Source organism: Chelonia mydas, chromosome 1 (assembly GCF_015237465.2).
Source record: "Chelonia mydas isolate rCheMyd1 chromosome 1, rCheMyd1.pri.v2, whole genome shotgun sequence".
NCBI lineage: Eukaryota > Metazoa > Chordata > Testudines > Cheloniidae > Chelonia > Chelonia mydas.
This window is the reverse complement of record NC_057849.1, coordinates 173391736-173418390: the sequence shown is the minus strand read 5'-3', so window position 1 is coordinate 173418390 and position 26655 is coordinate 173391736. Positions and strand designations below refer to the sequence as shown.

Sequence of the window (26655 nt, the reverse complement as noted above, 5' to 3'; positions counted from 1 at the left end):
GGTTGGGGAAAAGCCCATTTTCTTTAAAGGGCCATCCCACTCTATGATCGAGACTTTCCATTCACTTCAGTAAGTGCTGGATCAAGCCTCATAGTACTTTGATGAAATGGAACTTAAACTGTCTAGGGAGTGTATCCTGCTGTGATTCTGTAGTGTCTAGGGATTCCCTTTTCCCTTATTATGAAGCTTCACTTCCTCATAAAAATGTACAATATGCTTTGCTAGGGAAAGTTCTGTCCATAATCCTATAATAAATAAAGTTCAAGAACCCATCACCACTTTGCAGTGGAAATTATGGAAGAGGAGAAAATAAATTGGTTTAAAACTAATGTTAAAATCATAATAATCTGGGGCTTCATGCAAAATCCATTGAATTCAATTGAAGTATTTAAACTGACTTCAGTGGGCTTACAACTATTCCTCTAGGAAGAAACATCCTGCAGATTAAGGGCTAGATTCTCTGTTGGTGTAACTCTGCTGGAGACAATAGGCCTATGCCAGCTGAGAATATGGCTTTAACTAGTTTTCAGTTGAAGAAAAAAAAACTATTATGTTTGTCATTAATAGATTTAGAAGAACAAAACAAACAAACAAGACAAAGTTCATTATTTTGTGGATTCTACCAGAAGCAATTAATGAGCTCCTCATACTGCGAATTAACTAAGACATTCCCCAGAGCTATGCAACCATCTGCTGACTAGCATCTTTACTACTAGTGCAAAACCAAGGAAGTGAGCCAGAAAGCCATGTTGTCTTTCACTGCAGTAGAAACTGGACAAATACAAACAATGTTGAGTTACAGAGTCTGAGGTTCAGATCCTACAAAGACTTATGCACATTCCTAAGTTTACTTATGCGACTCATCCCACTGACTTCAGTAGAACTACTCACGTGAGTAAAGTTAGGCATATGCTTTGGAACTCCTTGCCAGCTCTCAGGGCCTAACACTCAGCATGTTCCCACTGCTCTTCACATAACCAGAGGCATGTCTTATGTTTCAGACTCCAGTAATATCATAGCTCGAGCCTCTGGTATTGCCTAAGTCCTCCAGGAAAAAGAGAAGATCCAGGGCTTACTATTTCATATTTATATTAAAAATATCTCTGCAAAACAAGCAGAGAAAAAAGAATTAAAATCGTAGAAACCATCTTTATATATTATAAAGTCAACAAACAATTTTTTTCCCTGCCATTCTCCATCCAGATATATTTTGATCCATTCCATTATTACTACCTTTGCAGCAGGTCATGTCAAGCTCGCTATTCAGCTGCTCCCTAGCTCTTAGCTAGGCTACTTTATAAATCCTTAATAAATAAATAAATAAGACTGAGTGGGAGGGACAGCACCTCTGTCTTCTGGAGATCAACCCAGATAGCTACAAAGTTCCTCCAAAATCCTGTTATTCCAGTTAATAGCCATTTGGCACATTGATTACACCTACCATCCCAGCCCTTAAAAAATAATTTATAACAGAACTTTGAACGTTTCCTGGCTCAGTGCATTTTTTAATATACTGGATCATTTGGATCAGTGTCTTTGTTCACCTTTCAGAGTAGCAGCCGTGTTAGTCTGTATTCGCAAAAAGAAAAGGAGTACTTGTGGCACCTTAGAGACTAACCAATTTATTTGAGCATAAGCTTTCGTGAGCTACAGCTCACTTCATCGGATGCAACGTAGCTCACGAAAGCTTATGCTCAAATAAATTGGTAAGGTGCCACTAGTCCTCCTTTTCTTTTTGTTCACCTTATATTTCATGAGTAAGTAAATTGTGGGAGGTTAACCTTTTCTGTAAAAAAAATAGGAATTTATGTGGGACTCTGTACAGCATGAGGGCTAGAGGAACTGAATCTCAGTTGACATAGTTAATATTTTGTCTGACTCCTCCTTGCCCTTTACTAGTTAGTGGAATGTTTTTAACATGGAAAAAATATTTTGGAAAAAAAAATGTCATAGTCTCTGCATTGTCTGTTCATAACCTGGATAGTTACTCCCCATAGCAACACTGCCTGCTCTGGCGACCATTCATGCATGGAATACATTCTTCGTAGGTGATTTATGACATTTAAAAGCCCAGGCGATGGTGTGGGCTTCGTAGATGCTCAGTGCTTAAGCGGCCTATTTGCCATATAACCCTAATCCAGATCTAGCAGGCAGCAGTGTGCCACGGCACTGCTTGAATGCTAGGATAGTCATCCAAGCAGTATGAAAGATTTCTCCAAAGACTGATGTTTGCAATTAACCGAATTACTTCAACAGGGTGTAGACAGGACAGATTTAAAATGGAACTGGTTACTTGCCAGTGGCTGGATGATGATACAGCTGTGCCATTCGAGAGAGAAGAAAATCTTTCTGTGTCAGTTCTCAGAGAAGAAGTTCCCGCTGTGATAGCAGATCTAGCGTGCATGCTTGATTTAATGCCCTCAATTAACATATTCTTGTAATTAACGTCTGTGTCTGACGAGTCTTGTGGAAACTATAAGGCCTTGAGTGGAGGATCTAGGAATCTTGTAAGAATATGATGTCTTGAATCGATTTTTTTGTTTAATGTTTCATCACTCTGCAACCAATTGATCGTTCTTTGAATAAAATCGTAGCATAACTCTATGGCAACACTTGTGATTCATTTTCACTTAGCTAATCAAAATGTTGTTTCACAAGACCCCGATGTTCAAGATGCCTTGTAGGAGGTATTACCTTACACCAAGTTGGCTTACTCAGATGGCATGTTTCCTGTAGCACTAGCAGACTAAAAGGCATGATTTATTAGGCATACCTGCCTCCACCTAATATCTGTTGTGGGGGGACAGACTTGTCTCATTGAGAAGTTTTTCAATGGGCAAGAAGTCATACTAAATATATTTCTGTTTCAGGAAATACAGCAACTCAGCAAATCTCAAATCAATAGCTTTTAGGCTGGATTTCCCCTTTGTAAATTAAACAAACGGATTAGCAGCAGGACATTTCTAGCACAGTGTGTACAGAATAGCCATTCATCTCCAGCTAGTAGGAGCCAAGAATCTAATTTCCAACTATATCATGAAGAAACTATAACTCCAAGGTTCAGGAATATGATTTTATGGTTTAAGAGGTCTTTTAGCAACTGAAAACACCTTTAAACTGTTTTGCTTCTCAGAAAAACCACAAACAAAAATACTGCGATAAGAGAGAAAATTACAACAACTCATCCCATATAGCTGGATTTCAACTGTGTATGCCACTTGGTCAGCTGATGATTATTTCTCTGAGGTGTGAAAATAACTGCTCTTTATTTTGTTACTTTATCTCCCCTTACAAATTGAAAGAAGTATTGGATTTTCAGATCTGCAGTAGCAGGGCAATGATAATTAAAGCTTTGGAAGGGCTAAACAAGGAATCAAGAAGAGTCAAGGAGCAATGATAGCTATACATTATCATTTAGTACTTGGCTACTGGTCCATTTGCCAGTGGTTGGGATGAAAATTACTGCAACAGTGAGGTCTAACACAGAGGCTAATGCACCACTCAGTGCCCAGGCTTGAAGTGGGACTCAAGTGTTGCACAAGCCTCATGCTGAGCCTCTGCACAGGGGTGACTTTCACCCCAAATAAATACATATTTTTGGCTACTTTGAGTGTCTGTGCCTAGGTTTTTTCAGGGTTGAGTATTATATTTCTGTGGGGGTAAATAATAGCAGCATCAGGAAAATTGCACCATGGGCAAGATTTTGAAAGGTATTTAGGCATTGAGAGATGTAGATCAGCATCTAGTGGGATTGAAATCAATGGACTTTTGAAAATCTCACCAGGGATTTAGGGCACCTAAATGCCTTTAAAAATCTGGAAAGTGCTGACTGACTACATGAGGTTCAGAGTTCCTAAGGAGCACTGAAGATGGAGAAGGCAGAGAGTTCCCTACTACCCCATTTTGAGTAGCTGTTCTGTCTAGGGAAGGGGAAGAACCACGTGGATTGCCCGAGTAGTGTCACTATCATAAACACTTGGGAACAAGAAACATGTTAGTGGAACAAAGCTGTGCTAATAGAAGTGGTTCATATTGCTAGCTTCACTTTCCACATTCTTTTCAGAATTCTGGAACAACAGTCTGTCACATGCCAATAGTTGGTTAAGGGCCTGATCCAATGTCTATTTAAGCCAACAGGAGTTCTTCTATTGATTTTAATGGGCATTAGATCAGGCCCAAGGTAAGGGGTACTAATAGGCGGAACTCTTTAAAATGACCGGTAGAAATAGATAGGTCCAAAGAAACAAAATCTCCACCTATGCACAAGGGACCTAGATTCTTCTGCATCTTTGATTATTGTAATTACAAATATCTGCATTTAAAGTTCTTGGCATACTGTGTTCTCCCAAAGACCAAACTTTAGATGTCAACCAACTGCCTTTGCTTCTATTTTTTCTAAAACATTGATGGGCCTTTCAGTTAGTGATGTGTGCATAATTCCATAAGAGTGCTTCCAATAGCCACCAGACCACTGGTAAAAAGTCTTCCTAATTAAACAGAGTATGTAAGCACCTGACAGACTTTAAAATATTGACATTCTGCAGCCAAAAAGGGGTATGGTGAGGTGGACAAAACCCCACTGGAGTGTTTAAAACATCTAGGCCATTTTCAGTAAGGATTTCTACTTCAAGAGACATGCTAATATAGCCTTGGACTAATGTGTGTAGCTGAAGCTTTACTAGGATGAATTTTATCCTTTCAGGCACACATGCTACAGCCCTTTCTTGTTCTGAATCCATATGATTCTAGGCTGAATAATGAAACCTCTTCAAAAGATTTATGCAGTGGCATTTCAAGAGATACCTATGCAATTTCAGCCAGTACCTTCTTTCTCCAGACCCTCCTCAGTCTAAAACTTTTAGGAAAGATGCATAACTGGAAATTTCTTCATCACCAAATGCTGGAATTGCTGACGTGCTGGTGAAAAAAAAAGGATCCTATGCTGCTTTTGTTCTGGTACAAGCTGGCTAGCAGAAATTGGGGTTAACTGACCTTTAGAGTGGATACTCAGGATAGAAGTAAAGCTATAAACATACAGTGTAAGTTCTTTGAAACCATATTGTATTAATTGACGTTCATTGTGCATCTTTCTGTTGTTTATTGCTGGTTACTGATGTGAAGTTTGTTGATATTATAGGTAGGGCAAACATCTGTTTCGTATAAATAGGATTTTCAGTTGAATAGGTTTTAATTAGATGAACCCCCTCTACTTGCTTTTGAAATTCTGAGGTACAGTAACTCTGTTATATCTGGAATCTTATATTGTTGAATCATATCTCTTGTAAATTTGTTTGCTTTTTTGGCAAATATCATCTAAATTCGGTGCCAATTCCTCAACAATAAATGAATTCTCCAGCATGTGGTATTAAATTATGGTGCTGCAGAGACCAACCTGACTTGGAGGATCTGGGCCTGAGTCAACGCCAATCCCATAGGTGGGCTGTCTGACTCACAGGTCAGGATGCAAAAAGCACGGGTTCTTTCCACTGGTAGACAGTCAACCCACTTCCTCGCTAACCACCCTACTACCAACTAATGCAGATTCTCCTTCTAATGTTTTTTGACATCATGTAATGGTTTTTGTCTCCTTGCATGAATATACCCTGTAGGCAGCAGTTCTGCATCCAAAATATAATTTCTGTCATAGACTCAGACAGAGAGGATCAACTTTACAGGTGATATGGTTAGTTTCTGGAAAGAAATGCACCACATTTAACAGTAGCAATTCTCCTAACATCTAATTGCCTGTATATCTAGTTAGGTGTAATTGTAAGACTATTTGTACTAATTCCATCTTGTGACTCTCAATAGTATTACACACCATGGGGATCGTCTGTAAAAACACAGATGGAACCAAACACAGAAATAAAAAATTCAGAGAACTGCGCTGCGTTAGGGAATTAAAAACCAGTGTCTTTCCAGTTTGGTATCAGCTGAAGGGAGGCAACAAAGGGACAGACATTTGCTAGTTCACAGATCTAATCACAATGGCTTTCCATCCATAATCAGTGAAAAAGACAGAAACCCTTTATAAAATGACAGATCATATGTTTTAGTTCATTACAATTGAGCAAAGTCAGTACTGTTACTGTTTAGCAAAAGAAAATACTAAGGAGTTGGCTAAATGTCGTGTAGCCATGTTTGTAGTGCTAATGTACGGTAGCACTTTCATCAGTCACACTAATAGTCTAGCTTCTTCAGAAAGCTTGTTGACATTTAATACTAAAATAATAAATAATAAATTCAATTTTCATTAATACAGCAAGCGAAGTGGGTATTTACTGTAGCAGGCTATCCTGATATTGTTCATTTTACTAAATATATCTGCTCTGGGAAACATGCTCGTGATTAACCTCCAAAACAGGGGAAGCATTAGAGACAACTCAGGATATGGTAAGGTGGTGGTTGGAGAGATTTGTATGAAGGAACGTAAGTCCTTTGGTTTGACTTTTTTTCATTTTGCTAGAAAGCTGATTTTCCTGTCCTGCCCTGAGTAACTTTGAGTTGCCCTCCCATTTACACATGTGCTCTGTAAAGTACAATGTTAGTGGAGAAGATGTTTAAAAAGCTCTCTGCATTTAAGATGATGCTTGGAGCCAGTATGGGACTGTTCTCACGTGATATGGCAGACAATGCAGAGAGGGTTGAAGCACAATGTTCTGTTGAGCACCGTACTTGAAGAGTACCATGTTTATGCTTTCAAAAGCTTGGGTGCCTGATGTTCAGAAAGTCTGCTGAGAACTCACAAGTGCAGCTGAAGTCTGTGGGAGCTGCACATATACTCAGCACTTTTGAGGCCAGGCCAGCAGTATCTAAAAATGATAACTCAAAACCTGAGCAAGAAGAGTAGAGAGAGTTTTTGAAAATTAGTCCCTAACTGGTTTGTTGAAAGTCACGAAGCAAGTCCAGGACAGAGCTGTGAATAGAACTCAGCTTCTGGCTCTCAGTCTGGCATCCTAGCCCTACATCCCAGGAGCTCCTCAGTGTAGCAACTACCTCTCTCTCTTTCTGAGTTTTCCCAGCACCCAGAAAAGGTGCTTATTTGAGGCATGGGCACAAGGCATGCTCCAAAATCTACGTAAGTCAATAATTATAGCTGCACAATACACAAATATTGTTTACATTTCAGTCCCCAAGTCTGACTACAACACCACAGCAACCTGTTTGGAACCCCTCCCCCCCCCCTTTTTTTTTTAAATGAATACACATTACTAAAGGAAACCTCAGCTTGCTCTTTATGTCAACTTTGCCCCATTCTGGAACATCACTGAAAGCCAATCATTTATATTACATCTCATAAAAAAGAGAGGGAATCGATGAATTACAAACAAGTATAATTCACATGGACACAATGTGCCAAAAATGCATCTCACCCTGTTTTAAAAACTGAAAATGGAGTGATTTCTGCCCATTTCCTTGATTCTGTGCCTGACATCACAGGGGAAGGTGCACACTTTTATATGGATGAATGGGCTCCTCTATATATCCCATATGAGAATTGGGTGTTGCATTGCAACACACTTGGCCTTCGGGTCCCATAAAAACAATTTGACTTTAGCCACATATAACTCAGCCTGCATGTACGAATGAAAACATCCTCACATTTTTTTCTTTTTTCTTTTTTTTAATAGCCTATTTGCTTTTACATATAGTGGCCTATTGTAACACATCCTTACTCAGGGCTGAAGTCTCACCCACATTACAAACACTGGGAGGAGAAAAAAACCCTTTAGAAACTTCATAGGTCTGACTCTCCTCTATCTTGTACCTTGTGTAGTCACCTGGGCAAAGTCAGAAGAAAATGCTCCTAGATCAGAATTCTGCAGTCACCTACACTGCTTACAGTGGTTTACACCCACTTTGTACACGGCTAATTGAATGTGCACGGTACCAAGCATTGGCAAATCAGGCCCATTGAGTTTCAAGAGATTTATAACAAAAGGAGAAGTCAGGGAGCAGATTCCAAGGTCGTGCAGGCCAATCTCTGTGGGTTTTTAGGGCCTCTATGTGACACGTTGGTTCCTTCTATGGTGCTGTGTGGCCACTGGCCAGCCTTCACCTAAGAAGCACAGCTCCCATAGAAGTCCTGTTTCTCTTGACTCCTCTGACTGTGAAATACTTCTCTCCCCGTTTGATCGGGGGAAAGTGATGAGCAGAAGGCAATGCTGCTAAAAGTAACACTGACTTCTGCATTGGTATCATCCATGACTCTGCACTGTGAAATCCAGGGCCTCTTCAACTCTTTCTACTTTGTTTTGCTCCTTCCCACACACCCTGCAATGAAGGGAAATGTAGAGCTCCCCATTTTGTCTGACTAGGACCGAGGATTCTACACTCCCTCAATTATGAGGTACAGAGGGCGTCAATAAGTGAAATAGAGCATAAAACGGCCCCAAAGGAGTGAAAGGGAGGGCCTCCACAGCATGCTCCCCTCCCCCGACCTTCCTGGCAGCCTTTGGAACCTCCTCAAGTTGACATGAGTCTTTTCTTAAAATTTCTCACCATTGCTACCACTGGGGCAGCTCATTTTTTACCTAGGCCTTATTTAGACAAGACAACATTGAAGCCAATAGGTGATTGCTTGAGTAAGGACTCCTGGTTTAATCCATGCTCAGGGGAATTAACAGAATTGCTGTGAGGTGCAAGAAGGCTGTACATGCGTGTTGCCCGTAACCTGATTTTTTTAAGCTTTGTGGTGTACAATTTCCTCATCATTTTTCTCAGAATTGCTTGAGTGAGCGGAAATTTCTCAATGTGAGATGTAATCATTTAGCCTTCGCAGGAAGTTGCAAATGGCTTAAATAAATTTAGTTACTTTGACACATTTTCCAGCACACACAACGATTTGGGCAGATACTGACTGTGTTTCTAACTGGTTTGGGACACAAACAGCTAAACACACAGTTCACATCCACACTTTTAATGAGTGGCTAATAGTCAGTCTGTCAATTATAACTGTCCACCCCCCTTGCCATCAACTGAATCTGGTGCATGGGTTGGTTCCTGTAAAACAACGGGCAGGTGGATATTTTGCTAAACACACAGCCACACCTAACTGTGTCACTGTAACTGATTAAACAAGTCCTCTCTCCTCCTATAAATCCATACAGTTAGCTATCCCACAGAACATGTGTGTCACTCTATATGCCTGCCTTTGTGGACTCTACTCACTCACGCATAGGCTATCCTAGAGATCTTACCTGGCTGTCACCTGAACATGCTTCTCTGGAACAAAAGTTGCTAGAGATTGATTGATTTAGCTCATGTCGGTACCGTATGTGTCCGCATACAGATGTTTACTGAAATAACTCATTAGAAATACATTAGGAAACTGATTTAGTGAAGTTGGTGCAAGTTTCTGTGTAGAGATGCCCTAAAAGAGATTCCATTTTGGCTCATGCATCATCAAAGGCTTGTTAAGTGGGTTCTAATTGCAGATCCTTTTTCAGTAGTTATATGAGAACCCACTTAGCCTGACATACAGATGCCAGCTCCAGTCTGCAGGGCTGGAAGTTAACAAGAAAACACAACCTAAGCCTATCTTGCTCCTTGTGAACACAGCATGTTTGATATGGAAGTCATTAACATACAGAGAGTTTGGAATCCTACAATGTCGTGTTCACAAAGTAACTTTTCAGAGTAGAACCACACCTTATGGTTCTGAGGCCAACATGAACACACCCATTGCACTATGGCATTTAGTGACAGGTAGAGAGAAGGCTGTCAAAACAGTTTTCATTGTAAATTCCCATTTTCACTTGTTCATAACTTCCTCGGAAATTCTCTTTCTGAGAAACTTTCCAGGCTTGGTCTCTTCTGAAGGGTGATTTTAAAAAAAATGTCAGCAAGCTAGTGGAAACTATTCAACATAGATATAATTTATGAAAATGTGTGACTAACAGGTGAGAGAGGAAGTCACTACATTAATTTGATACAGATTATGCATGATAAAAAATACTCAGTAGATGTCTCATATATTATGTTACCATTATAAACGTACAGTCTTTGAAAAGTTAGTGTCCACATTAAAAAGTTTTTAAGAGCCTCAATCACATAGTTCTGTTTATTGTCAAAGGAAATACTTCAAGAAGAGGGAAAAGCAAATAAAAGGTATATTCTAGTGTAAAATACATGGGGAAATGATGATTAGCTGTTGTATGGAGTACACTGATAATATATACCAATGTATTAGCTATTGGCTTTTGCATACAAACAGGTATTTCTACTGACAAATTTCACGCTAAGCGCACAAGGAAGGAGTTTCACCAAAAATAATAATGAAAGCTCAGTTATGGATATCAGTTAGTTGCTAATAGCTCTCGCTTTCATTTCACAATGTTTAGAAAGACTATAAATAGTAATAAAAAGATAAATGTGTACAAAATTCAAACTGCAAGTTGCTCCTAAAGGCTACTGAAGACAGAGGGCCGGATTCTCATTTACACTAAGGCCCCTTTGCACCATGGTAATGTAAAGAGGCCTTCAAGTGGCTGAAATTTCCTTTATGCCCACATTACACAGCGGAGTGGTGGTAAAGCAACTTTAATGTAAATGTGAATCAGACCCAGTATTTTTCATAGTACTGTAGAATATCAACCCTAATCACCTTTTTATTATGCTGCTGTACTGGTGAAAAGTCTGTTTTGTATAAATATCAGAGAAACATTCCTCCGAAGATAAAAAAGGACAATAATTAATATTTAGCTTTTAAAATAAATATATACACTATTTACAATATTTCAGAATGTTTCAGAAGATAAGATATCCAGAACTATGTGCCAATGCCTAAAAATAACTCCCTGTTCTTTTAATAGAAAATGATTTTATATCTATATCTATCTATCTATATATATATAGCAGTTATTTATTTTCCCTTCAGGCAACTGTTCAAGAATTAATAAACAAGGAAAGTATGGACATTATTTTCATCAACCAAGATTCAGGTACACAGTGTCCATATATTGAATAAAGTCAAAAATATTGTACTTCAGCTGGAAACCCTAAGAGTGCTTTCGATGTTGAGAATATTTGCAACCTATTATTGTGCTGCCATACTAGCAAGTTAGCTTAACGTATCTGATAGTCCTGTCTGCAAAGCTGCAGAAAAGCACATATATCAGTTGGTCTCAGTGATGGTGATCGTCTGTAGCACGTCAGATACGTTTTCTGGATCTAGCTCTTCTTTGCCATTATCTGAATTTTCCGATAAGATGTAACATCCAGAGTCTCTCGGACAGTCATTTACCTCTGACTTGTTAAAGCTGAGCTCGGGCCTTAAGGTCAGGGTCTGTTGCTCATTTTCATGTTCTTGTTCAGCTGTAAAAAATGAAAACGAAAATGTTATGAACCCCCCTGACCAACACTTAGATGATTACAAGATTGTTCGTGGAGCACTGCAGAAACTGAATTGGCAAACTGCCGATCTATTAGCGCTGTACCTTCTATCTGTTAGAAATTGAAACCTTAGAAATCAAAGGGTTGATCGTTATCGCTCCATGATGTCAACAGCCACTGTAGCCCACTCAACATCAACACGATCCTGCAATACATTGCTCACAGGTGGATACCTGAACCCCAAAGAAGACAAAAGGACTGTGTATTGGTTCAAGGGTCTGCTTGTGCAAAGTGCATTGCAACGCTGACTCTTCCCCTTCCCTCACTTTCAAAAGACCAATTCAGTATCATCTAACATTCCAGTTTTCAATGTGCCCTCAGCCTTCTGTGACTGATGTGTACTGTAGTGTAGCCGCTGGATTTAGGCTGTGTCTACACTACGCAGCTTTTAGCACACAGCTGTGCCAGTACAGCTGTGCCGCTAAAAAATGCGCAGTGTAGCTGCTGTTTGTTGGTGGGAGAGAGCTCTCCGGCCGACAAAAAACTTCCACACCCAGCGAGCAGTGGCAGCTTTGTTGGCAGGAGAGCACTCCTGACGACAAAGCGCTGTTTACACCGGGGCTTTTCCTCGACAAAACTCTTGTCTTTTGGGGTGTGAGTGTTTTTTTAACACCTCTGAATGATAAAAGTTTTATTCTTCACTTGCCAGTGCAGACAAAGCCTTAGTGTATTTATTTACAGTACTGGGTATGTTAACCATGCCATACAACTGCAAGATTTTCAAAAGCGCCCACAAAGATGGCCAGATTTGCCAAAGAGCTCAGTTCCCATTTTGGTACCAAAATGAAGTGGCCAGCTTTTCAAAAGCAATAAGGACCAGATTTTTAAAGATGTGTAGGTGTTGCTGTACTCAGCATTGCAAAGCCTAACTGGGTTAGGCACTTAAGTCTCATTTTCAAAAGGGACTTAGGCACCTTGGATTTCAATGGGACTTAGGCACTGAGCCTAAATTTCACTAAAATTCAAAATCCCTTTTGAAAATGAGACTTGGGCTTTGCAATGCTGAGTGCAGCAAGGACTAAATACCTTTAAAAATCTGGACCGTAGCTTTTCAGTGAGAGCTGCTGGTGCTCAGCGTTTCTGAAAATCTGGCCATACATAAATAAAGTATGAGAGAGATTTTCAAAGGCACAAAGGGCAGTTAGTCACACAAGTCCCATTCATGCCGTTGAAAATCCCCCCATTCATGCTGCTGAAAATTAAATAGAAGCAAATTTCTCTTTCAAAACATTTGTCCTTATTTAGCACTTGCGCTATAATGAATAATCTGCCAGTGAATAGAAAAAAGACATACTGCCTCAACAGGAAGATCATCAGCTGATCTCTCAACCAACTACAACCTGGCATCTCACTGAACATACCAAAATGCCATGAATTGGATTTATATTTGACGCAGAGGTGGTTCACTACTCTATCAGCAACTCGCATCAGGCCTGACATACTACACCTAACACACTGTTGGCACTCTGTATCTAAAAGCTGTCATATAAGGTATCATATATGAAGTGGTAACACACTGGTCTTGAAATCATTGCATGGCATATGCATGGGGTGTGTACAAAGGATTATCAGTACGTGCTAGAATTGTGTTCTAAACATGTGTCAGCAGGAGTAAGATACACAAGGAATGTGGTTCTGCCTACTTGTCTGTGTCTCTGATGTAAATTAGGTCAGGTGTGACCAAAGACAAAGAAAAGCACATTTACATACAAGTCAAACAAAGCCATCAGCAGAGCAAAAGGGGAAAAAGGAATAGTCATAAGAGAGTTATTCTGAAATTTTTATATGTAAAGATCAGTTTTGTTCTCAATTAATACTATATTTGCTAATGATGACAGTTTTATAGTGAACATGCATCCTGTGTATTGGAAGTAGAGTAGATTATGTGCATTTACAGAATGGTCTTATCTACCATATGTCTACCAGGAGGCTGGGGTCCAGATTATATTTATAGTGTGCGTTGCTGCTGCACCAGGAAGAATTATGGCTTTGGATGCAAAACCCTCCCTGGAAAAGGCAGGCATTCAAGGAAGATTCATAGATAGTCATTTCAAAACAATCACAATATTTCATTCCAAAAAATGTAAAAACTGGACACTTTGGCATTGTTGGAACTTTTTTCTTTTTCTTTTCTCCTAACCAAAGTTCTGGCAAAATCAACCTGATTTCACAAAGCATTTCAGTTTTCAAAGAATTGTGTATTCTAACACAATATGGTACCATCAAAGTATCTCCAACCAGCTCGAATTGTAATCATCTACCCTGAAACTCCTGCATAACACGTCTGCATCAAGACCATAACCTCTTTTGAGGTACAGATTATCTTTTTAGAAAGCTATCCATTCTTAATTTAAAGACTTCAAGTGATGGAGAATCCACCATTTCCCTATGTAAATTAATGGTTAACTACCCTCACTGTTAAAAAGGTGCATCTTTGGTCAGATTTGGCAGTGTCTGTAACTATTTCATCCTTTCCCCACCTTACAGAGGATGGTTTGTCATATGAAATTTCACCTCTTTTTGTAGGGAAAATTTTTGGTAATATATCGGGCCAAGTTAATTTCTGGAGTAACTCCAGTTACTTGAATGGAGTTATATCAGCATTATTAATTATTATTATTATTGGTTAATCACAATAATCAAGGATAAATATGTGATGCCTAACCTAGTTTTTCTATTAGCTCATGCTATATTTCAGCCAATGCCAGCAAAAAACATGTCTGCTTGGTCACTGTGTGCTTACAGAATTCAGCAAGTTATTGTATGAACCCTTCCTTAGATGCTGAACTCAGAACGTCTTCCTATTCCTCATCTGTAATCCCGTGATCAGTTATAATACCACTTGCAAGTGCTTTTATCAGGTTCTGTAGAATCATCTCTCTGTCCCATCAAGCAGTGACCTAAAAAAGTGTTAATCCTGTTTACATCATTGAAGTGAAAGAGGAAGCTTTCTTTCTTTCTTTCTTTCTTTCTTTCTTTCTTTTAAAGTGAGCAGGAAGAGACCGTTATTGCTGGATTTTTTTTTAATTCCATTTTTTTGGTCATGCTATTTGTTTCCTTTTCATTAAAAGATGACTTTTTAACTATGTTCATCTGAATAGTATAACTTCTTGTGCACAACTGGATCTGTTGTGGGGTTTTTTTGCATTTGTGTCTTCCCATCATGGTGTCACAATGACAAATCACATTTGGACCAAAAATGGCAGGAGCTGAAACTTCTGTAAGAGGACTATGTATACATTTTTTCCTCTGGCTTTTGAATTATTGTGTGATGTGAACATATGGTAGTCTTGGGTAAACTCTGTAATTTTCTAGAAAGCAGAGTATATGCACACACTTTTTCTGTAGCAAAATCAATCTGAGATAAATAAGCTAAAAACTAAATCACTACAAAGACAGAATGGGACTCTGAAGTGGTGGAGCACTGAACTTCAGTGTCACAACTATATCATTATTGCTGGTCAAAAAAATGGTATTTTCTGTGGAAAAAGTTAGAAGATTTAGAAAATGTTCCAGTGTTTGTTGTCTGAAAAAATAAAAATATTAATTTTTCTGTTTTTCATTGAAAAAACAGAAAGTTTCAAACAAAACAAATATTTTCTTCAGGAAAAACAGGCCAATTTTGTCTGAAAAAAAACTGATAGAAAATTTTCAGCCTACTCTGACTATCATGCAGTAAATACAAAAGCTGCCTCAACAGAATATTGAGCATTATAAATATATATGGATTCAGGGTAAATGTCAAGTTCTCCTACTTCACAAACAAAAGCTATATTTATTTTTAACTTTTGACTTTTACACCTACTTGTTCTTAACCACCTGGATACACTGTCAAGCTCTTTATCATTGAAGGTAAGTTTGTTGGGTTAACCTGGATGTCAGTGAAAGATACATTGTACAGGAAAAGGAATAGATAAAGATCAACAACTGTTAAGTGTTGCCGATTTATCAGACCACACTATCTGATCGACAAATGGAAGGCGTGTTATTTTTTCTACAGTAACTCGTTTCATTTCAGATACGTAGCTTTCAGTCAGAGCTGTCTAAGATAAGGTTAGAGGAGTCCAAGTATGCAGAATTTTGACACGTATTCCAACACAGACTTTTTCCAAACTTTTTCTTTTTGCTGTGCCCTCCCTGTGCATTCTCTCCACTGCTGCCCTGCCCTGGTTCAGACACCCAGCTGGCCCTAGGCCTGCACCCCACCTTGTGCCTCCCGATAACCTCATTGCATCACACAGTTCAAAAACCAATGTTTTAATACTATTTTAAACTATAGGATTAGACTAAGAGTACTGAAGAAATATTAGGCCTTAGGTCTTTGACAATGAATGTGTGATGCATATGCGGTTTTTCCACTTGTTAGCTCTTGGAAATTATTGTTACTACCACTATTTCAGTGGGTCTGTAGATGTGCATGGAACTTTACAGAACTATTGAAAGAATACGTCCCTTCATAAAAGAGTTTATAATCTAAAACCCTGATTCAGGAAAACAATTAAATGTATGCTTTAGAAAAATTCCTATTGATTATCAGTGGGGCCAGGATTTCAGCTCATGACCACATATATATGTAAGTTCAGTTATAACAATGGCGTCCAGTTCTTGCAACCCAATTTTCCAGTTGGATTGACTGAAACACAAGGAGGTCAAATGAGCTGGCCAAGGTCACACGTTGAGTCAGATGCTCAGGTTGGACTTAACCCCAAGATCATCTTGGCTCCCCTTCTTTTGTTGTAACTACTTGACCGAATGGCTTATTTATATTCCTCTATGCAGTTGTATCAATTTTAGTTTTTAACATCTTTGTACTTTAGAGTGTCATGTCAACCCTTGCACATTACTTCTCTCCTCATCAGTCCGCTGACAAATACTACTGTGCTATGGCAATCAGTTAAGGTCAGCTTCATCACCATGCTCCTGATTCAGGAAAGCGTTTTCCTTGAATGTGTGCTTAAAGTTAATCATACATAAGTCCTATTGACATCTCTGGGACTTAATAAAAGCTTTATAATTAAGCACATGCTTAAATTGAGGCCCATTCACTATTCTGCTTTTTGAGAACAGTGTTTGACTGAACTGAAATACTCATGTATTCACAGCTGAGGTGAAGCAATTATTCATCTTATCCATGGATCTAATACTCCAACATCATCAGTAGCCTTGAAACAAGGAACACATTACAAGACTTATTATTTACAGAACAATTACAAGTATTTCATTTGTTAAACTTCTGCACAAATATCCTCAAGTATACTATTCTGCCTGAAAAACAACGGCATAAACCCATGCTGGCAAAGGGTGGGGACCACACATGGATGGCAAAGATTAATTAATCAAGGTTTAATGAAAAGAATATGAAAAGGCTGTGTCAGGTTAAGGACACTCTTCCCTGATCCTTGCACTTTTGCTGGCATGGGAACATGAAGAACATCAAGTGATTAAAAGACTAACGGATGTCTGACTGTTAAAGAGTTTAGATAGTTAAGGCTGTCTGCAATGCTTGCTATCGCTTGAGTATTAAAAACAGTAAATCATAATTACACCATACCGGAACAGCATTTCATGACTACAGAAACCTGTTCAAATTACTCATACTTTGCACCAATAAAAAAATCTTTGTAAAAATATAACCGTGGCATTTTCTGTTCCTGTTTTGTTTGTTAATTGTTGATGTAAAATGTGTAGGATAAAATATACAGAATGTGCAGCGTGATCAGTTAGCTACCTAGAAATGTACTGGTTTCAGAGTAGCAGCCGTGTTAGTCTGTATCAGCAAAAAGAACAGGAGGACTTGTGGCACCTTAGAGACTAACCAATGTATTTGGGCCTAAGCTTTCGTGGGCTACAACCCACTTCATCGGATGCATAGAATGGAACATATAGTAAGAAGATATTTACACATACAGAGAACATGAAAAAGTGGAAGTACCCATACCAACTGTAAGAGGCTAATTAATTAAGAGGAGCTATTATCAGCAGGGGAAAAAAAACTTTTGAAGTGATCATCAAGATGGCCCATTTCGGACAGTTGACATGAAGGTGTGAGGATACTTAACATGGGGAAATAGATTCAATTAGTGTAATGACCGAGCCATTCCCAGTCTCTGTTCAAACTTAAATTGGAGATAAACCTGAGATAATTTTTCAGGAATTTTTCCTATTTGAGGAAAAAAATCTAATTTGCGGACCTCAGCAGAAGTCACCATTATTTTAAATGTGTCTGTGTTTCCAATTAAAATGAGAACATAACATTGAATGTAAGTTTACACACTTACTTTCATAGTCCTGTAGATTCTCAACTGCAGAGAGTAACCTTGTCCTGTCTTCTGGGTTTGTAATATTTAGTTCAATCAAATGGCTCTCCTGTAGCTCCTTTAAATCCTCCAAAGTCTCATAACCATTTAGCAAGAGGGTTGATGAGTATTCCTACAAAAGGAAAAGCAAACAATTCCTTTAGTAAGCAATTAGCAGGTTCAGTTAGAGACATAACCACAATTTCTCTTTTTCATTTTTTTGGCAGAAGTGCAGACAAAAGTCATCATGACTCCTGGAGCACCAAGTCTCCCAATCAGCAACATTGCCTCTGGGCTTGTATTAAAGAGAGCTGTCAAGTTAGTGTTCCTGCCCTTATCCTGCCCCTAACATGAGACATCCTGCAATGTATCTCAGTGTACCTCAGATATACTAATACTTTACATTCAGATTGGGTTTATGTAGCTGAACTGCAACATTGTTTAATCTACTGCTATCCAGAGGGCCAGACCCTCCGCTGGTGTAAACCAGAATATCTCCATTGAATCTGATTTACAGCACCTGAGGATCTGGCCCAGTGACTGTAACACTCCCATATTAATTTGAGGAACATGAGAATTGTTTCATAGAAGTCTTTGTGTGGTGTTCCTGTTGGAAACTAAAGGTTTTCCATTTTTGTCAGTGGACTGCTGGAAACTGCAGCGCATACCCATAACAACAGGAATTGCTTAGTGTCTACTGCATAAAATAAGCCATTCTAAAGGTCACAGAATGAAATTAAGTGCATTATTGTCCTTTATATTTTCTAATTAGTTATTGTTAAATTAAAGTTGGATTGCCTGGAGGGGTAACACTGACACAGAACCAAGAATATGGTTCAATAACAGGTCAGGGGGAAAAATAATATTTCAAGACACTAAGAGAGAGTTTCCATTGAGATGGACTTAAACCAAACCCCTTCATTCCAATTCCCCCAAATTTCAGTGCCTGGCCCAAACAGGACAAACCAAAATAGGAGAAACCAAAACTCCAGATTCATTCACCCCTAAACTTTGTAAATGTTTGGGTCTGGGTCTGACCTTTGTAGCTTGTGTCCCCTTTTTAATTTTAATGTAACATACTTTCTGAGCATATTTTTCCTCTCCTTTTATAAGAGTAAACAAAGTCTAGAGATGGAACCAGGGGCTTCTGTGTTCTAGTCTCAACACAGCCATCTCAGGCTGTGACCTTGGGCCATTCACAACCTCTCTGCATCTCAAGTTCCTGATCTGTAAAATGAAGATCAGTGGCCAAATTTAGATGTGAGGGATACATTTGACCCAATAATATTTACATCACTAACATGCAGTAGGAAGTTTTGAGGATTAATTAGGGTTTGCAAACTGCTTTGAAATAGCAGTGTCATATAAATACCGTCATTATTATTTTATGTCTGAGTCACAATAATTATTCCATTGATAAAACAGCCTAAGAAGCAGCATTCAAATTTTATGTATCCAGAAAACAATTTGAGTCCAGCCAGAAAACATTTTCCAGTCATAAAGAAGATGAAGTACCAGTCTGTTATAAGCCAAAAGGTAAGTACACAAAGGGATTCTTTTTTGGTCGTGCGCTTTTATAGGCTGGGAAATTTAGCAGCAAAATGATTGTGTGTTAATTCAAAGAAAACTTCTGATGAGCAATTGTGTAAAAGTGAGAGCACAGAGACAGCAAGGCTACAGCACATAGTGTCACTTCCGTGTAAAGATGAGATGAGCAAATCCAAAGCTCCTTAAGCAGGCTGGGTATTTTGTTTACACTGGTGCCAGCCAGACGGAGCATGCAGAGAACCATGTAGATGGCTGTAGGACTAATGCATTGTTACTCCTGGTGCCCTCAACTGTGTGTGTGTTGTCCCAGTGTCTAAGTGTGTGTGTATTCCTGCAGAGAGAAGTGATTCATTCCCACACAAATACCAGTGCTATAACATTGTTGTGATTATTCTTATTTATCATTTGTATTGCAGTAATACCTAGAGACCCCATCAGAAATTGGGGCCCATTGGGCTAGGCACACTACACACCTATACTAAAAGAAGACTGCCTCTTCCCCAAGGACCTTACCAACTAAGAAAAAGGCATATTAAATGAAGGATTAATTCACTCTCATGCCTCATTTTGCCAACAACCACCCTCACATCCACATACCCACCAGCTGGGAAATGGAAGGAAGTTGCATCTTCTGGGCTACTGATAAGATATTTCCTGAGCTGCTAGAGCCTGCCATTTTGGCCCTGGCTGTGATGTAAAAATAAGAGCAAGTGCACAGAAACAAAACACTCCACACAAAACTGGAAATGTGTTTGCTGACCTGAAGATGGACCCGTTCCAAAAGTTCCTGCAGAGTTTTAGGTTTGGCCCTTTTGCTCCCTCTGTGCACCTTTATCTTCCTAGGTGTAGTTTCCGCTTCCAAAATAATATCGACGTAAATGAATTTGAAGTTTCCCACCTTGTTATTCAGCATGCCTGTCCACATACCCATGGGAGTTTTGCAGATGATGTCTATAATGTCTCCTTTCTAGAGAAAAAAAAAGGCACATCACGTCTGAGGCAGATGATTTGTGATATGTAACCTGTTACCTCAATGGAGCAAGAACAGAGTCACTACACAGACGACATCAAGCAGAAGCAACTTCAATGCTCAGGAGTATTAACGAGAGTGAAGAAACTCTCCTTCCACAACTAGGGAATACTTCTTGCTTTACAAAATTTCAGAAAACAATTGCAGAGTAATGTGTGGCAAGATTGGCCCTGGCCCTACAAACCCCTGCAGAGGAATAGGGGGCAGAAAGGACCCCTTTCTTGCTTGTGTGGGCAATACAATGCACATATGGGATGGGAAGTAGCCTCCGTGGAGCTACTATTTTCCTTCCCATGCAGATGGGCCAACAGTGGGCAGGAAGGGACAGAGAATGGGTGGAGTCTTGGCAAGGAGCAAGGGGGCTTTCATAGGGTATATCTATTCTACACAGTTAACCTGGACTCTTACCCAGGTTTTAGCCCAGGTTCCTACCCTGCCCCCAAACCATTCACACAGAAAAACCTCTAACTTGACCTGGAGATGCTTTAAGCCAGACTAGCTTACAAATCTTGGTGTGGGGGTTGGAACCCAGGCTCTGCTTTAACTTGAGCTGGAACCCACCCACTTTGCGGCGAGGATTCAGGCTAAATCACTCAAGTGCTGATAGGCCTCCAATGCCTTTCCCACAGTTTCCCCAGAGGGTAGACAAGTTCTCCCACAACTGATAAAAAAAGAATCATAGAACACCTTGGCACAAAAAAACCCCCAAAACAAAACATGGGATATGCTCCAGACAACAACAAGCAAGTGAGAAACGGTGAGGGCACGGTAATAAAGATAAGCCTTTGCAGTCAGGGCTCTCACACCTGGGCTAGGCTTACTCAGGTGCTGATCACCCAAGCTAACTCTTCAGTGAAAACATACTCTTAGAGTAACAATTCCCTTCCCAGTTTGCTCCTGGGACAGCGTAGCTATGCACTGTCCCAGGAGCAAACTCCTTTATTCTGGGCAGTTTGTAAATACACAATCTAGACCTTAATTGTTAAATTATATATATGCATAATTTTGTCTTAAAATAAGAATTTACCACAGTATTTCAAACAGTGGTTTGCAAAGCATATGCAGCAAATCTCCAAACCCATCTGGGGTTTGGAGATTTTGTTACAAACTTGAAATTGAGACCCAATTTATTACAATGTGTGTTATAAATTCTGCAAACATTTTGAGTAAATTCAGCCAAATTATAGTTTTGCTTTGCAATCATGCAAAGTTCAGGGTTTCACCAGGTTTTGAGTTTGTTTGACCACTAAACTCAGAAGTATGAAACCACATGAAATGAAAGCTAACGAAATGTTTACCCCCAGCCTCAGGAAGAGAAAACACTATGTTTTTGGAAAGGTCTAATTTCTACATATTGGGAGGCGGTTTGGATCTGGATCCAGATTAGGTTCAGCCTGAGGTTCAAAGCCAACTCAGAGATAGGGTTTGTGTTTTGATTGAACAATGCTGAAATTCTGTGGCCTGTACTCACAAGTTTTCAGCCCCAAGCAGCAGACAGCTCACAACTTTAAAACAAGCTGTCTTAAAAGTGAAAAATGTACATGACTTCATGTTATGCCATTTGATCGCCAAATAGCTGATTTGAAGGGGAAAAAAAACACTTAGGTGGTTGGGGAAGTAATGAACTAACTGGTGGTGAAAACAATCACCAAGTAAAGGCAGAGGTTGAGGATACAATAGAGTAACAGATAAACTGGGCAGGACTATGTCATGTAGTGGTTTAAAGGTGACAGAAGGAAGCTTATATTTGATGCAGGGGAGAAGGAGGAGTCAGCAGAATAGCTTACAGGGGTAACAATCAAAGCAACAATCAAGAAAGATGATTTTGGGAGCAGTATTTTAAATGGACAGAATCTAGATCTGGATACACCCTGGATGAGAGGGCAAACTCAAAAATGTGGCTTGGATTAGAGATCTGAATGACTGGGAAGATGGTGGCATTGTGAACAATGACTGAGAATGTGGAGAGAAGGGAAGCTTTGGAAGAGATGGTATGTGGACAGCACCTTGTCACGTAAAGCGTGGGCTCCCTGTAATACTATTCTGTTGTTCTGCCCACCTCAATGCAAAAGCTCATCGTGCAACCTTCTCCAGCTTCACTTGCTGCAAACATCTCTGCCGTGCCCTCTGGATTGGGAGAAATGCAATGTGGCATATTTCCATAGCTTGAGTATGTGCTTCTGAAGTGGTTTAGGGGAGGAGGTTTAGGATGGAGGTTTCCTGTGTAAGAGGATGAGGGCTGAGCCTGTGAGATGCCCCAGCTAAGCCTGGAAAGCTAAAGAGTCATCCTGATTTCCCAGGAGACTATCACCACAGAGCTCTCAGTCAGTGTGAAACAGCACTTATTCCACACCAAATGGGGCTGGAGTATGAGGAGTACATCACACGCTGACATTTCAACTGGTTCTTGGTAGGGTGGAGTCCCATGACTCAGGGTCCCTGCAATAGTAGGTTTGACAACTCTGTATGAACTAGCCCTGCACAAAGGTATTGCTAAAATGACTGTGTCTGTTTTAAAGTGCCATATACCCTTAAAAGTCAGAAATGAATGAACAGACCCCGTACCTAACAAATGTCTCAGATATCTCTACTGCACAAAGCAATTTTGATGACGGTCTCACCTTGATTTTGAGAGAGTCATTATCATAAGGACTCGGTGTGAAGTCGGTGTGTACTTTGGCTCGTCCACAGAATGGTCCAGTGTAAGGGACTTCATCATCAAGTCTAAAGCTGTCCCTGTTGCTGGTTCCATCTGAACAGCTAGTAAGTCTAAAGCTGTCCCTGTTGCTGGTTCCATCTGAACAGCTAGTCACTCCGCCTAATGGAGATGAGAATGAAGATTTAAATCCCCTTCCTTGAATTACTGGATATTCAATTTTGTATAGCAATGGAGAGGCTAATATGCAAAGCACAGAATTAAAAGACTGTACTCAGACAGTTTTAACACATTCCAAGAAAAATATATTCAATAATCAAACAAACATACTATGAAAGGCTAAACAAAATAAGTTGGAGATCTTTAATTTATTCTGTGCAATAATCCTTTATGATGCTGATGCTAATAGACTACTCATTTTACTTATAAGCTTGTTGAAATATTACCTCTGCAGATTAATAATGTGTATTTTAAAACTGCAATGTAGGGAATTATATCTGCTGAACTTGTCCTGTTTATTCAGAGAAACTGAAACAAATACTGCAGAAACTGCTTTATTTCATTATATTATAAACTAGGACCTCAACCCACCTGCATTACAGCGGGAAATTGTAATCTTATCTACATTTCTACCTGTCATTTTATCCAAGTTGAGTAATAAAAACATCAGTAGAGTAAGTCAGGCAAATTGAAGCAAGTTCTGCAAAATCCCATCCAAGTATGTTTTTAGATAAGAGCAGCAGTGTGTTGGAAGTAAACTCCCATATAATTTGCAAAAATCACATCAGAGAAAATGACCATAAAAATTATTTGACTTGATGTGGTTGTTCAAGTGCACAGCTACAACCCAGAGCCAGACTAACCACTAAGTACAAATGGCCTATGCCTACGGAACCCACTCAGATCATATTATATATGCAGTGACACCAATGCAACATCATCATGTACAGTCCGGAATCCTTGGGGAGCAGTTTGCCTACAGCATGGCAGCAGATAGCCTCCTGCAGGAGGCTGCCACGCAGGAACCCCACGGCCCACTGGAGAGTCATATGCCTCCCCAAACCTCCAGCTTATGCTACCTGGTGGGGGGAATAGCAGATTTTTGGTGGGTTGGTCAGGAGGCAGATCTTGGTCCTCTGCTGCCTTTGTGTTGGCAGGGTTCTCCCACCTCCTCCAGAGCAGCAGAGTCAGGCTGGGTACCCCCTTTTGGCCAAGCCATCTGCAGACTGGGGGCAGTGGGTTCCCAGCCAGCCTAAGAGAAGGCTCGTATGTGGGTGACCCTGCAAACACCATTCCACAGGTGCTGGGGCCATGGCAGTGACACGCCTAGGGCCAGCTCTGACATTTAAGACTGTTGTATCAATAGGCAGGATGTCAGGCTTGTTGAAAAGCTCAAGTTTAATTATTGTGGGGTTAAATTTTGGCTCTAATTACTCAAATGGGCAAAGTCTGATTCACAGATGGTAAAGCCAGAAGGAACCACTGTACTAATGTACCTCCTACCTCCTGTATGTACCTCACAAGCTGTGTGACTTCCCTGAATCAACTCCTGTTTGAGCTAGAGCAGATCTTTCAGAAAAACATCCTGATTTAAAAATTGCCAGTGAAGAATCCAGAAAAAGCCTTGGCAAATTGTTCCAACGGTTAATTAACCTCAAGGTTAAAAAACTGCACATTACTTCGAATCTGAATTTGTCCAGCTTTAACATCCAGCCATTGGATCTTCTTGTAGCTTTGTCTGGTAGAATGAAGATCCTTGCGTTATCAAATTTCTGTTCCCCAGTGCCAACAACTCAAGGTGTATTCAATAATAAATAATAAAGAAAGAGACTGAACAGGACTATGATTTTTTGTACTTACTAGAAGAGCTCTGGCCACTATTCAAACTATAGAGACTGTCCATGGAGTCACTGGCTTTTAAGCAGACCTTCTCCGTGTGTGTGCCATCCCCAGGGTCACTATGTGAGTAGTCTTCTTTTCCTTCTTCATTCTTCAGCAATAAAAATCAGTGGTTAGATGCAGTGAAATAGATTTTACATGAACAGCTGACATGCAATATCTTGTGCACATTTACTTTGCCTGTCCACAATGATTTAACAAAAATATGATTACACTTGCAGTTTAAGAAAGCTTCTTTCACTACCAACCATTACAAGGGAGGAAGCACTTTTCGTGGTTATACCATGGGGCTGGGAATCAGGAATTCAGGGTTCAATTCCCAGCTCCACAACTTCCTCACCCTGTGACCATCGACATGTCACTTACCCTCTCTGTGTCTCAATTTCCCCAGTGACTGCCCTCCACAAAAGGACAGCTGGCTAAATTCATCCCTGATCTCTGCGGAACTACAACAGTAGTGAATCTGGCACAACGACATTTACATCCACCTGAAACTTACCAAGGGGAAATCCTAGATAGCCAGAAAAGAGACTTTCTGGCTATTTTGCCTCACCAGAGCAGAGGCCAGAATCTACCCCAAAGTTTTTCACCTTTCATGTTTTTCAAGTTATCTTTGCTAATTTTAGAAGTTCAGGCGGAAAATACAAAATCATCGGAGGCCAAATTCAAATAGGCTGCCTCTTCCATATACTCAGGAAGCCCAGAGGAGCAGGAAGGGAACCATTAGCTGCAACTGCTGTGTCTTGCAAAGAGCTTTCCCAGACCCTGGACTCTACTGGCCTACTGCAGCTAGAACCAAGGTCAGGGTTTTCCAGAGCCAACCTTCCAGATGGGAGTGTGGATGATCAGCTACCCCACTCCCTGAGTTGGCTGGTCAAGTCTCATAACAAAAATTCTGCGTTTACAAAATTAACATAGGCCCATTTCCCTCACAAAATCATCTAAGGCCTGGGTACTGGACCTTAGAGGTTATATTATTAAATGCTACCTCTCAAAGCATAGCTTATAGAGTTTGCAAAGATTAGAAAGTATGACCCATGCTTCAGTCACCGCTTAATTTAAAGCAGACGTAATAGCGAAATGGAACAATGATGATTTCCAAAGGAAGCTGGTTCTTTACAGTATTGCATTATAGTGTGAACTTAGCGTGACATGCTGATGTAACCTGGATGTCATATGCCCTCTGGGATATTGCGTCAAACTAGGGAAAATGTTAAACATACGTTATTTGGCTCATAGAGTGGAGCAAAGGTGATAGCACATTTGTGGAGTGGGCTCAGGGTCCCTGGTTTGGGACTAATCTCGAGAAACTCACTTCCTCTTCCCATGCAGATGCAAGTTACACAAATCATAGAAATCAAGGATGATTGGTTTCCAGCAGGGCTAATGCTAGTTACACCATTCTATTGTACCCTGCACTAGTTAATCAGTGGAGAAGCACTGAATGATATTAGTTACCGGGGAAAAGAAGATTGTATGGTACATGTGTCATCTGTTTCTTTTGTATGAAGAATTAATTTAACTACACAGAAATAAATGTGGCACTCCTGTTTATCCTTTCTCATAATACAAAAACAAACTGTTCACCTAATGAAAATGAGACTCAAATATAAAACTAATCAAAGGAAATACATTTTAAATGCACAGTATGTCATTAAAATGTGGAACTCACTGCCACAAGATAAGGAAGAACAAGGTTTAGTTAGATTCAAAAATGATTTTGCATTTATTTTTTTATATAATAAGAATATCTGCAGTTACATTAGATAAGATAAAAATGTATGAGGGATATAAACCCTCATGTTTCAGGACATAAGCCTCACAGGGGTTAA

At 39.8% G+C, this 26655-nt stretch overlaps 1 protein-coding gene across 2 annotated transcripts in view; it reads right to left on the bottom strand.

Moving 5' to 3' along the window:
- Positions 1-9857: 9857 nt before the first annotated feature.
- The window catches only part of SAMSN1 (SAM domain, SH3 domain and nuclear localization signals 1), a 114517-nt gene continuing 97719 nt past the window's right edge, over positions 9858-26655 (bottom strand). Inside the window, exons 12-16 of one of the 2 annotated variants that reach the window (XM_043538352.1) lie at positions 24781-24914; positions 22890-23037; positions 19999-20205; positions 17673-17823; positions 9858-11316 (exon numbers count right to left, since the gene is read on the bottom strand). In XM_043538352.1, the coding sequence (XP_043394287.1) occupies positions 11117-11316; positions 17673-17823; positions 19999-20205; positions 22890-23037; positions 24781-24914 (840 nt within the window). In that variant the 3' untranslated portion in view covers positions 9858-11116. The remainder of the gene's footprint in view (positions 11317-17672; positions 17824-19998; positions 20206-22889; positions 23038-24780; positions 24915-26655) is intronic. The other variant, XM_043538351.1, reaches the window with a different exon arrangement.